The following is a 13934-nucleotide window of genomic DNA, read 5'->3' as shown; positions in this document are numbered from 1 at the left end:
CTTTCAAGGGAAGCTGGTGGAACGTACCTCATGAAAGGAATTAATACATATGAAAAATCAGGGGTTACTGAACATAAGAACTTCACACTTCTGTCTTTTCTGGCCCCTCTGTCACCTAGTCTAGTTCTGTAAGAGTCACAGTGGCCACTTTGCTACCCTTTTTTGTTTGAGACAGACATATTGGACCAATAAACCTCAGTCTCAAAAGCAAAAGTCTTGGCAGTCTTTTTTTTGTCTCCTTAACTTCTCTAAAAAGATTACTGTGACTAACGCAAAACAGCTAGCTGGGAAAGATTATTATTCAAAAAGAAATTGTCCAAAAGATTAATTAACTTGAACCCAGATTTCACCCCTTTCCATGCAACTTATGCAGGCAAATGACTGGAGTTCTGCGATGTCAATGCACTTTGAGATACACTCATGGGCAAAGCATTGTTTATGGTTATCTCTTGTCTTGTCTGACATCGCACCATTGCCAGGATTGCCCTCCGAAACCTGTGAAGGGCAAGAAAGGAAAAACAGAAAGATCATTAGCTGGAGAACCAAAGAGAAGGGAAAAATTTGGTAAGATGGTCTTAACTATTACAATAGTTTTCAATTTTAGTAGAATGTACTTAATAAAAAAACATGTATTTGGAATTCAAAAGGACCTGGGTCTTTTTCACTTCCAGGTACAGGAGTGTAAAGCTAATTTCATTTCTTAAAGAGGGATCACAGCAACTTTTGTTTATCCCAGGAGAGCAATAACAAAGATGAACTCACAGAATGGGAAAAAAACAGAGATGTTTTTCCATTGACTCAGCAGGTATGTTCACCTAGGCAGAGATCACAGGCTCTGCTTGAAGGTTGGAGCAGAGATGGGAAGAATGCCTCTGCAAAACACAGTCTTCAGACAGAGGCTCTGGCTTGATTAGAGCATTTGTTATGCTTGCTCAAATCAGAATAGTTTTACTATGTACTTTAATGAAAAGGATCAATACATCCTAAGTCATCAGAATATGATTATTCCCAAATCAAACAAGAAAATCTACACCAGTTACATGTCACTATGATGCACGCACTTTGGCCACAGTCATTAAAACCAGTCTACTACTGATGCAACACAGATTCCAAACTGAATCCCCTTGAGAAAACACAAATGGGACTTTCAATAGCTATGTTAATATGTTCTCAAAAATAGGTATCAATTCAGGATGTTCTGATGATGATCATAAAAATTTATTTTAGGCTTTCCTGTCCAAAAGGTCAACTTTAGTAAATTAACAGTGGCGTACCCTTTGCTCTTCACTAATCAGCTTGTCATATTTTACAAGTGATCCTTCTATACTCAGATGATATGCTAAAATCATGGAATAGACTGTTACAAATTTCAGAACACTTACTTTTTGTTTGCAATGACATAAATGCAGGGATTATAGAATGTGGAAGATTTTGCGAAGAGAGGAGCTATGATGGCCATTGCAGGAGAAATTTTCTTTGGGTCTCCAAAGGAAGACCACAGACACACAATAGAATATGGAGACCACGCCACCAAGAACATTATAATCATCACAACAGACATCTGTAAAACAAGAGAAACAGATACATAACCAGTATTACCTCAAGATGAAGACCTCATAACAAAAGCACATACACCTAGGTGCAAACAGAGCTATCCTGAATGAAATAATATATAAACAAGCACACCTAACATGTTCTGACAGTTTACACTGAAACCTCGCTTTGGAGATTTAAAAGGACACCTCACTGCCATGTGTTTGGCATGGTGTCATTTCATTACATACAACATTCTTCCAGCACAAATCAGCACTACTTATTAGGTTAAATCTGCCCATCAGGAGTTTAAATTACTAGAGAGGACTTCACATATGAATTACGCCCCCCATAACAAGTCACTCTGGGATGCTATTATAAGCAGTAAATACAAACAGAGACAAAAATTTAAGCCAAATATTTAATTTAGCTGTTAATAAAAATGTTTCATAAGGTTTAATTATGGTACTATAAAATAAAAGACAGTAAATGTTCTAGGACATATAGTTAAGGAACCCAGAAGTGTCTGCTTGGTTTAATGAAGCATTATGGACATGTTCAAGAATGATACAGTGGAGGTATCTGAGCTGTCATGTCTTCTCTGCCTGCCTGCAGAGAGAACAACCTGGGCAGCTTGGGGCTCACACCCCAGGACATGCCATGCCACAGCCAGACCTCGACAGTGACAAACTAAGGGTAGTAGAGGGTAGGAGAGGTCATCAACTGAGATAGACTTTTCTGGATTTTGTCAGGGACATGAATCGATAGTGGAAACTGAAATGGAAATCTCAAATTAATCCAGAGGACAAAACAAACCACTAGAAAACCAACCAAAACTGCAGGGCTGCATACACATAGGATTCCCTAGTGCTGCTCACCTACACCCCTAGTTAGTCTTTCAGAGATTAACAAAATGAGAAACAAGAAGTAAACAGCTACTTTGAATGAGCTGCTCTAGAGCACAATCAATACACAAGCAGTGACTCTTACAGAAGATCTCTATTTAAATGCAAACACAATACCAAAATGTAAGAAAGAACCCTTTTATATAGGAGTTTGGTGCATAGAAAGCTTAGAGGATGCTAATTTGCAAAAAGCAGAAAAGTCCAGTTCTAAAGATGGATATTGCTTAACTCTAAAGCATTAATTTTTTTCTCTTTTTTTATTATAACTTAGTGTCTTCAACTGAAAAATAGGAAAAACGCATTTTCTTCACAAACGTGAGTCAAAATTTTTAACTGAATCTTCAGTTTCAAGTATTCTGAAAGTTCTTCACAAAAGTAAAACACTCAAATTACTCTTTTTTGGTGAAAAAAACTAATCTTCAGAACTTAGCAATGAGAAAGTTTTCCAAGGAATGCTGTTTGCACTGATAAGTAGGTACATACTCTTCTGTCCAATTCTCTCTCACTTTTTCATCATGCCCAACCATAAATCATATCTTTACACAAAATCAAAGGAGCTAGTGAATTTCAAGATTTCTCAAGGACTTATATACATTAAAAGAATGTCGACCTTCCAGGCAGGATATATCATTTCATGCCATATCTCACATTTGCTACTGCTTACATAAGAGATAAGCAAATAGACTGAAAAGAGCAAGGCATTGGAACACAGCTTGGGAGCTGGAAATGCACTCTCTTTCCTCAGCCACAAGTTCAAGTGAGAGTTGACCAATCCATTTCAGACCAAACACATCTGTGAACCAAGCAGGAAGCCTAAGGACTCTGCAGATACAGAGTAAAAGTTCTCCTAGGGTACCTTGGAGGCACATTTCTAGGTAATGACAGAGGAGAGAGGCAAGGAAAATTCACAATGTTCCCAGCCTTCAAAGCAGCTATTCATCGGGAAAGGGTATTAGACTAAAAATAAAGAATCTAGTGTGATAAATCAAGCTAATAGTTTTCACCAAGGCTCAGTATCAGCTAATATTTATTATAAAAAAAGGGGGAATGTAGAAACCAAAATTCTTAAAAGACTGCAATTAGGACTTTAACACAAAGAACATGCTTAAAACAAAACACGCACTCATTTACCTTTGTCACATCTACTTGGTCAGACCAATCTATGTTAATGCTCTCCAAGCAGTTACTGCTGGCATATTGTTTCATTGTCCGGGAAACATTGTAATAACAGTAAAACATGACTGTTAAGGGCACAACAAAATTAACAGCAATTACACTCATTGTGTAGGAAATAAAGGACCTGATAAGACAGAAAAACAAAACAGAGTAACTTACAAATAGCCATCCAGGAAAAGTTACTAAAGAATTTGGCATTTTGATTTGATTATGTCATTTTGCAACAAGCTCTAAAATAATAAGGAAAATTTTCTTTAGCTAAGTTTTTTTTATTAGAAACTACAAGTATTGAAGTTTTGAAGCATATCTCAACTCCTATGGGGTTTTTTGCTAGATTCGCTCTACGTTATTTTTATTGTTTTAAATTTTGCTTCATACTTCAGAAAGAAGTTATGCTCCTACAGCAGTGAATTAAACAATCGTAGACTTCAGCAAGCCAGAACACTTAAAAGAAACAGGGGGAATCTTACGCATCATTTTTCCTCCAATTTACTGTGCACGTTGCTCCAGTGGGATCCGGAGCGTAGCTGGCCCAGCCTGCAGTAGGCATGGAAGACCAGAAGACTGCATTTATCCAAGCAGCAAGGATGAGAGTGGCATAGCTACGCGTGGTCATTCTTCTTCCTGCAGCCAAGCACAGACAGTCACAAACAGCTCTCATCTGCTGTTTCTTTCCAGTGTCAAACTAGAGTTACAAGTGGCTTCCATCAAGCACATAATGAGTTAATAAAGACCCTTTCCAAGGCTTGCAGTCCCAAACACTCGAGGATACCTGTTTTGCTCTGCTGCCTGACATCCCAGTCCTTGCAGCCTTTAAAGCCACTTGAACACCATGACCTATTCCAACTCAGCATACAGGCAATACCTGATCCCAACCTCACACCAAAAGCTTATTATGCAACACTGCATTCAAGTACACCCTTGGAAGATTGCAGGGGAGGAATTAACTGTTACAACAGAGCTGTAACAGGGAAGAGAAAAACACCCAGGGTGGTGTTAACACAACAACAAAGGCACACACCTGCTTGACAGAGCTCAAAACCTCATACAGCCAGAGGCTTTTTGTGTGCTTCTCTGTATGGATGTGACCCTCTAAAGACTGAAAATGGCCATAAAACCACAATTTATAAACAGAGTAACAGCCTAATGATGAATTTTTCACTTTAACGAGCAGTATGCCAACTAGGTAACTTGCTTAACTAGGTACTGTAGGTTCAAGTTCTGTCCAGTGCTGTAACTATGGAGTCATTCATGAGAAAACAATACAATCAAATCAGAATTTTATTCCTCCCAACAGTGACCGAGTTTTGACCCTAAGTCAGTACCTATATCAGGCCTGCAGATGGTCAGGTAACGATCAACAGCAACAACAGTCAGCAAACCAATACTTGCCATCCCAAAAAATATATTTAAGGCAGCATAGATCTGAAATTAAAACAAACAAGCAAGAAAATAATTTCTGAGAAATCTTTCAAAGATGCAAGCACAAATCTGTGTACTGAATCAAGACAATTCAGCCAGAGTTCTCTTCCATAAGCAACGTCTTAAAGGTCTTAATTCAATGCAGGCAGTTTGAAGGTGGCTCATTAAAAAGTAAACATTTCAAAAGCCCCTGCTTGTATGCACATTAGAAATCCTAAAGACAGCAATCTTAAAATCAAAGAAACACTGTCCTTCAATAAGTAAATTTCGAGATTCAGAGTTTGGTGGGGTTTATTTCATGTTTTCAATATATGTTAAGGAAACCTGAGGAGCATTTAGTCCATCAGAAAGAGTTACAGCTTTAGCAAATGTGAGGTTCTGAATTATCACTCTTTCATCTGTTGTGATGATTTCACAGATGTGGCCCATTGATTTACTCCCTCAGGCTCCATGTTTAAGTATGTCAGATCTTTTGCACAGAACAACACATGCTGCAATCCCAACATGCTCCAAATACATCTGCCCTGTCATCCCAGGGGAAGCCTGACCAGGAAGGATGACTGGGAGGGCTGTGTTACCACTGGCACCCCAGTAATACAGAGCCCTGAGCCAGAGCACGTGGCACCAGCAGTTATAACAGAACCACATGGCATTCAGCCATCTCAGATCACAGGATTCATTAGGTTTAGGTTGACATGAGCTGTGCTTCAAGTGCTTCAACTCTCAAATCAGTGAGATCTCTCATCAACCTGAACACACCACAAGCCAATCCAGATCCAAAGATGTTAAAAGTGAGGCTTCCTGCCAAACAATGACTGAAGTTTGAGCTTGAAGGTACTGTCTACTGAGGCAAGCGATGTCAGATTGTGATAAGCATCTGTTGTATAAATGTCCAAAATGTTTGCCTTATGACACATTTTCACTATACGCCTTCACATTACTACTCTTAAGCGTGGGCACTTAAGCCCAACAGTCTATCAGTTATGTAAATTAAAATCACAATACACAGTGAGCAAAGGCCACCATCTTTCTGCTATGGAAAGATGATATATAAGATATAACATATATGTTTTTCAGTCAGTCTATTCTTAAAAATAGGCAGCTCTTAAAAGTAGGCTAAATCTTTATGGAGACCAAAAGCCTTAGAGGCCTTAACTTTGAATATCCTATCAGTCCCATCCAAGAAGGACATGCATTTGCCAAGCAGAGCTCACCAAGATCTGTGATTTGATTTTGTAAGATCAGGATTTGATTTTGTAAGCCTTCTTAAAGCTATTTTAAAATGTCTAGTTGATAGATATAAGGTTACACTTAATTGTTTTCAGACTGTAAATATAAGCTTAAAGTGAAACTCACACAAAATACTCTCTCCAGAAATTGCTGACATCACAGAACATCAGTTTCAGCTCCAGAGTCACATTCTGCATCTCAGCCTTATCTCTTAAAATAGCACAAGGTAGAGCCATTACTTATTTCTCAGTTTGCTTTTAAGTGCTGAAACTTTCTCTCTAACTGAATTGCAATACCTGGCATCCAGTATATCCAAATTTCCAGCTTCCATGCAGGTCTGAGGCAGCAGACATGGGGTAACCAATGCCACTAACACCAATATCAGTAAAAGCCAAGTTGATAATAATCGCGTTGGTTGCTGTCCGAAGCTCTTTGTACTTAACAAAGATGCCTAACACAACAATGTTACTGAAAATGCTTATCACTCCTGCAAAAACAAAAAAAAAGGAAAACTTTACAAAAGGTACACACCAGCCAGTAATACCCATGCAGAAGAAAATGCAGCCTATTGTAATACATAAGTCACAAAAAAGATTTATTTTCAGTCAAGTGCAAGTTTGCAAAGAGGAGAAAAAGGAGAAAAAGTTTGAAAAGGAGAAAAAAACTTTTCCAGTTAGGCAACCTTCACATGGATTGAGTAAGCGCCAATGAGACTTTTGATGAAATTACAACAAGCAGAGCAGAAATTCAAATGCATCCAGGATTACACTTCAAACACTCTGGCCACCAAGTAGAGTGCTGACCTCCATGGTAAAGAAGAATAAAGGTTGGTGACTGGCAAAAACAAAAGCATTGGAAAAAAAACTTATGCACCTGATCTAGAAGAAGGCTCCTGCCAACTCCTGGGAGTCAGTAATTTTAAAATCAAATGTGGCAAAATCATAATTACCCCTCAGCTATCTCTCTTTTAACATCACCAAGGATGTCTGTTCTCAGGTGCAGGTCTCCTGTTGGAGGTTCAACATCTTTTGGCCCCCCAGATGCCATCATCTATCATATTCATATACTCACACATTTCAGGAATGACACTGATTCTATGTGCTCCTAAAATTTAAATAAACAAGCAGCTGAGGATCTAATCTGAAATGAACAACAGAGTAAAAAAGCCACATGCAGTGCTTCTGTCAGCTCTCCTGTTGACAGATAGCATGTCATCTCTTGGCAGAGAGGGAGCAAAGGAGAATTACAAGTTTAATAATGCAGACTTCTTATGAAGCATGTTTTAACAGATATTACAGCTACCAATAATGGAACCAGACATACAACAGGACTGTAAACTCATATCCTCAGGATGAAGAAAAGATCCTTCTAGACACATTTAAATTTAATAATTCAGAGTCCAGCCTTAAAATTAAGGGGGGGAGAAGGGAGGCAATGAAAAAAAGGGAAGAAAAAGTGAATCTATATTAATTAAAAATGTTAGTATCACTAAAGTAAACTAATAATAGAGCAAAAAAAGAATGTTTTGAGGAACAAAATATAAGACGGAAGACAGATACCATCTTGAACAAAGTGAGAAAAAACATGTAGATACAAGAAATTATCTCTTCTCTGCTTCTGAGGTACAGGTCAAGCGGATGAATGAAGTTTCTCCAGGCAGCAGTTAAGCAGTGCCCATTAAAGGAGCATTGAAGCTGGTCAAAGTGCTGGAGCACAAATCTTATGAGGAGCAGCTGAGGGAGTTGGGGTTGTTCAGTCTGGAGAAAAGGAGGGTCAAGGTGACCTTATTGTTCTCTACAACCACCTGAAAGGAGGATGAAGCCAGGTCGGGGTCAGTCTCTTCTCCCAGGAAACAAGTGACAGGGTGAGAGGAAATGGCCTCAAGTTGCACCAGGGAAGAGTACTTTTGGATATTAGGAAAAATTTCTTCACTGAAAGGGTTATCAAGCACTGGAACAGGCTGCCCAAGAAAGTGGTTAAGTTGCCATCCCTTGGAATGTGTAGATATGGTGCTTAGGGACATAGTTTAGGGTGGGACATGGCAATTTTGGGTAGTAGCATCAAAGTAAAAAAAAAAAAAAAAAAAAAAGAAAAACGGGTACATGTATAACATGGAATTTACCTTTCCAGCTAGCATTTTAAAATGATACCAGAGCATTCACCACTATAAGCAGAAAGACATCCATGAGGCAGCAGAGCCTCTTTTAAAGAGTGCCATAATGATGAACACTGTACCCAGACTTCATTCTTATTCTTATACTTCTGGTTATTAACAAGGCTTAAATCTTTCAGATGTGAAATTTGCTGTGGTAAGGCTGGTGCAAAGCAATCAATCATACTTTCAAGTATTATATGGACTTCATTGCCAAAAACATTTCTCATTAAGAAAGTAAAGATTTATTAGACTCCCCCAACTATAATTAGAAATAGAAAAATGAAAAAAACCTAAAACTGCAAAGTAATCTTTTTTTTTTTTCCCATGACATTTAATTTCCATGCAAGATTAAGAAAGAAGAGCTCACTTGATTCTGGTTAATTCCATTGATACCCTATGATCACCAATGATAGATTTGATCCCAAACACCAGCTGGTCAAAATTATCTGAAAATATCACCTTGTTACATACTACATCATCAATTTTATTAAAAATATAAGAGGTATATCTAGACTACCAATACTTGACCATTATTTATCTCTACAGCTTCTTAAGAAGTCTACTGCTCTGTGTAGCTGTTCTATCAATTTCTCCAAAGACCTTGAATAAATTATTGTCTTTGCATCCAAAAATATCCACTTTTCCAGCACAGCAATTTGATACTCACCACTTCAGACATATATGCTAAATAAACTGCAACCATCAGAGATACTATTTCATATAAATGTAAAATACATTAATATTTTAAAGTATTTTAAAATCTAACCACAACATTGGAAAATTTGTGGTACAGACAATGAATAAAGAATAAACTGATTTGGTTTTCCATTATAAAAGTATAGAAAAGGTTTTAAACCAGTAGTTTTTAAACACAGTAGGTTTCTGTTTTGGTTAGGTGGATATTTCATTACTATAGCACTCAATGCTTCAGAAAAGCATTACTGAAGAAGTAGTGGTTATACAATGAAAACGTATTTAAGGGGAGAATAATTCTATGACCATTCAACTTTAGCCAAAGACCACTGCAGTCACAGAGAACAAACACGATGTGAAGCCTCACAGCGTGCTTTTCTAACACGTGTCATTGGTGAAAAATACAGCTGCAACTGGAATCTGCTCTTCTCTGATTAATGACCAGCTCCCTCCCTCTAAGTCACATTCCAACCCTTCCCCTTACATCCCCTAACAGACACCCGCTCACATGCTCAGACTACACATATATTACTACAAACATGTGGCCCAGGAGAAATCTCAAGATAGCTGCGAGCACATCACAGAAAAATGCAAGATGTGACAGCTATGCCCTATTTTTATCTATTTTGCAAGCTGGCAGAAACTAATTCTCACTCTCTTCTATAATTACATATCAACAAAATGTATTTTTTGAGACACAATGCTGCCTTCAAATATAGAGCAGAAAACTTAGATTCTGCACATTTCAGATGTTTCTGCATATTTCAGTCAGGCAGCTGATTGCTAACTTGTCAGTAAACATGGAGAAAAGCCATCAGACAGCTGTCCAATACAAAATGAAACACCATCACTATTACTGTACAAAATGAGCATTCAGATCTACAAGTTCTATTTTTAAAAGTTACACAACAATTTGCCAATGCCCATACCTGCTGTTATTAAGTAAGCTGCCACTATGTTGTGCTCAGTCTGTGTGAAGGCTGAATGAGCTTCATTGTCACTTTCTGAAGAATTGGATGAGTCATTCCAATACATTTTTGACAAAAGACTGTCGTCTATCCTCTGAAATAATTCATCAAGAAGACGAAACACTACAAAACCCCGTCAGGCAAATTCTTTCATTATTCAATAGACTCACTGAACAATTAAAAGAAGGGGGGTAGGGAGGAGCTCCCCCCACCATTGACAGCTTCCAAGTACGATTTAATTGGACTAAAGTGGAAAGAAGTTTACTCTCCCAATCTATGCAGGAGATTGTTAATTAAAACAAAGAGCAGCACAGAACTGAGTAAATTTTGCATAGTATGCTTAAACTTCATTCTTACAGCTAATGAGATTAACTGTCACATGCCCCCAAACTTTTTCCCTTCAAATCTCTTGTGCAATGCTTTGGAAACCTCAACAAAAGTTGACTCAGTTCAATCAATCATCAGCCTGGCTTGGAACTAATTCCCATCATCATGCAAAGCACAAAAACCTGCAGTACAACATGAAGAGACAAATGTCAGTTTCCTTAAAAATGGGATACATTTACTGTAAAGCCCATCCCTTCAAATCTTTATAGACTTACTTCTTCAAGGTTCTTTGTTTGAATTAACTTTCTGACAAAGACACAAGAAAAACACATTCCAGTATTTTCCTAAGTGAAGCATGACTTTCAGAAAACTCAGCTGCCACATGTCTAAAATAGCCTGGTATATAGAAAATGGTTGTTGAATATGCCTCCCTCTCCTAAACACAGTATATGTAAGCTTACTTTGGGCAAATTTTCCAAAGCAGCTTACTGGGCATTTTTCAAAGATCTGAGCAGCAAAATCTTGTTTTTTTCTCTTCAATGATGAAGTACCAGCACACCAAAGCAAAGACTTTTTAAAAAACCCTGCATAAATAATAGCTGCATTAAGTCCTTGCCCAAAGGATTTATACACAGCATCAGAAAGCAGCTGCTCCCCCTCAGTCCTGCTTCATACAGTTTTTGCCTTCAGTCAGTATCCATACTGGGTGTAAATGTGGCAAAGATGAGCACCAGAAGGTGCTCTTCAGCTGTATGTGGTTCCCAGGTAGGTCAAGCAGGTCCCAGGCTAGGTCTGTGCCTTCTGAGCAGCAATAAGGGTGCAGTGACACAGGAATACAGTCATTCCATGGAAAGTATACCTGAAGAGCTCTCTCTTCTCTAACCTGTGAAATACTCATAGAGCGTTCCCTCCCACTCCTCAGTTCTCCAAAACAAATATCCTGCATTTTTCTTTTAAATATAAAGGTAAGAAAAATTTTATGTAAACCTGTGCAGTCGCAGCATTTAGTCATCATTACTACACATGATCTCGCGCCACAGTCCTGCGAGTAAACATTTCCTTTAATGCCCCACATCTACACTCACAGCCCTCAGGGTATTTGTATTATTACAGTGTTTTTCCTGTCAGAAGAGGATTAGGCAGGAACAGGGTGGGAGGGCTCTGAAAGGAATGGTCTGTTTGGCAATGAAACCACTTTCCTCGTTTTCCTCGTGCTACACTGTCCTGTCCTGAAAGATAAAGGCATGGCAATAATTTGATATCTTTGCTTTCCTCCTCTGACACTTTGGCAAGATTTTCAAAAGCACCTCAGATCTTGCAGCTTCCACAGAAGTCACAGCTTGCTATGCTGAATGACTCAAAAAAGCAAACTATTACTATTTTTACTCAGATAGGATTCCGGATGTACAGTAGCAATTAACAAAAGAAATTTTATACTTGTTGATTTAAATACAACTTTGTAATACATGCAGTCCCTGCTATGTACCAATTGTTTCTGTCTCTTCTCAAATTTGACTAATTTTACAGCAACTAGAATTGACAAAGTCAGAACTAAAGGCAGACATCATCAAAAGTATTTTTTCTGCAACACTGTAGTTCATAAAATAAAGTCAAAAATATAAAACAGGAGATTAAATATTGAAGTATAAAAATAATCCACAGCTTTGAAGCCAGATAAAATATGTCTTACCACATTGCTTATTAATACCAGTATAAGAAGATAAAATCCAAAATCTTAGGCTGTTTTTATCCTTCAATAACATAGCATTACAGGTGTCAGAGGGGCACCTTATAAAGTGATGCTTTTCCTTCTCACCTGTCCCGGATCAGTAGCAAAATGTAACTTCTATTAAAATGCATTCTTCAATTTGCACGTATCTCTATATATATGTGGGGCAATGCAATGTGAGATTTAGCAAGCTTTTACACTTATGTGTAAAATATATATCAATGCATGAACGATGTGAGTAGAGAAATGTACCTTTTGCATTAAAAATAAATAAACTGGAAACCAAAACCAACCACAAACCTCTTCCTATTTCCAGTAACCGTGCTACAAACTCAACCCAAACCCAACCCCTCCCACGTTTACTATGCCCTCCACCGCTGGAGGGCCCTCTAAGGCAAATAGTCTCTTTAACCTTTTCCCAAAGAGATGCAAATGGTTCAAACCCCAAAGAAAACAAATTAATAACTTGCCTCTTTCTCCTCGTTCGCAAAGACTTTTACTAGATTTAAACTGTTGGTTAGAAAAGTTTCGCTCTATAGAGATTTTCAGCTGACCGCCTTGGAAGATGCACGACCCCACTAAGATTTTTCCTGGCCATACATCATGCAATAGCTATGCTCCTTTTTTTGATAAACAATACTCTTTCTTGCCAAGACAATGCTTTACACAACTGCAAATAACTTTGCATCAGTATATGTGCGACAATCCAGCATTTCTTCAGGCAAACATCCACAAGTATAAGTCAGTGCCAGAGAAAATCCTTCCTGTTCTACAAGTGCCAGTGTTGCAGACTCATATTAAAATATCCCAATTATTTTCTGCACTTCATCAAATTTCTCTAACATAGCAAATCTATGAACTACCTTGAGCCATCCTATCCCAGCATCTGCAGAAAACACAAGCAAAATAAACAACTCTGCAAGGAATGCAGGGACACTAAAGCCATCCTCATTAGGTAACAATTTAAGCCTTATAATACACCGCCATGTATTACCCTCTGTTTAAGGAGAATTTAGATCCCAAAAAAAATAACCCCCCCCAAAAAAAAAAAAAAAAAAAAAAAAAAAAAAAAAAAAAAAAAAAAACCCAAAATTTTGCTGTGGCATGGACAAAAGGCTCCAGGTCTTCTAAATACTTGTATTTAGAAGTATCCTGGTGATGATCCTGGTGATGCATCAGGGGTCAGTTTCAAAACCAGCTCAAAGTCAGACCCTACACCTGGGTCAAACACTGCCATGGGAGTGGTGACACCACTACTGCTGCGTACTGAACTGCTCTGAAGCCCACCTGAGTTTCAAAGGAATTTCCAGGATAGCAACCCCCCTTGTGCTGCTGGAGCAGGTGGCAGATGAGAAGCTATTTTTAGATGGTCCAGCTATGTGCTACCAGAAAGGGGAATGAACACAGAGAACACCAGTCATCCAGAGCCTACACTAACACTTTACCCCCACTCCCCTCACTTCAGACTGCACTCTGCCTTTTCTTCCCCAGACACTACAACTACTTGAAATTTGCCATTTCTGCCAACACACTTATTTCTGTCACAGTACCTGTGAGCCCCTCTCCTATTCTCTGCAGCAGCAGCACAGAGTATCTGTAACTACGCACATAAATAAATCCAGAACATTTCACTTACTAAGATAGGAGCACTTTGACAGACTTACAGGTAGAATTTGAAATTCAAAACTGAAAGATGTCACATAAAATTAGAGAACTTCTGTCTTAGTTCATTACAGCATTACATTGCAGACAAAACATCTTTTTTTCAGACTGAACTTTCATCTGTTACTGTTAGC

At 38.2% G+C, this 13934-nt stretch overlaps 1 protein-coding gene across 1 annotated transcript; it reads right to left on the bottom strand.

Annotated features, from left to right (window-relative positions):
* Positions 1 to 316: 316 nt before the first annotated feature.
* RRH (retinal pigment epithelium-derived rhodopsin homolog) lies at positions 317 to 10333 on the bottom strand. The gene is made up of 7 exons (XM_053941108.1): positions 10044 to 10333; positions 6563 to 6753; positions 4940 to 5039; positions 4085 to 4238; positions 3570 to 3738; positions 1383 to 1561; positions 317 to 495 (listed from the first exon to the last, which is right to left on the bottom strand). Exons 1-7 carry the CDS (start codon positions 10147 to 10149, stop codon positions 366 to 368), a joined length of 1029 nt encoding a protein of 342 aa, XP_053797083.1. The 5' UTR covers positions 10150 to 10333; the 3' UTR covers positions 317 to 365.
* Positions 10334 to 13934: the final 3601 nt, after the last annotated feature.

The sequence above is a fragment of the Vidua chalybeata genome, chromosome 4 (assembly GCF_026979565.1).
Source record: "Vidua chalybeata isolate OUT-0048 chromosome 4, bVidCha1 merged haplotype, whole genome shotgun sequence".
Lineage (NCBI taxonomy): Eukaryota > Metazoa > Chordata > Aves > Passeriformes > Viduidae > Vidua > Vidua chalybeata.
This window is presented reverse-complemented; position numbering and strand designations above follow the sequence as displayed.

Bases quoted from the DNA above. Each gene is read 5' to 3' on its own strand.
- RRH (XM_053941108.1), bottom strand. From the start codon at position 10,149: ATGTATTGGAATGACTCATCCAATTCTTCAGAAAGTGACAATGAAGCT. The intron at 4,239-4,939 runs GTACTGACTTAG...GCTTGGCTGCAG, and splicing joins CATCTGCAGGCCTGATATAG to GAAGAAGAATGACCACGCGT. The intron at 1,562-3,569 runs GTAAATGAGTGC...CTTGTTTTACAG, and splicing joins ACCAAGTAGATGTGACAAAG to ATGTCTGTTGTGATGATTAT.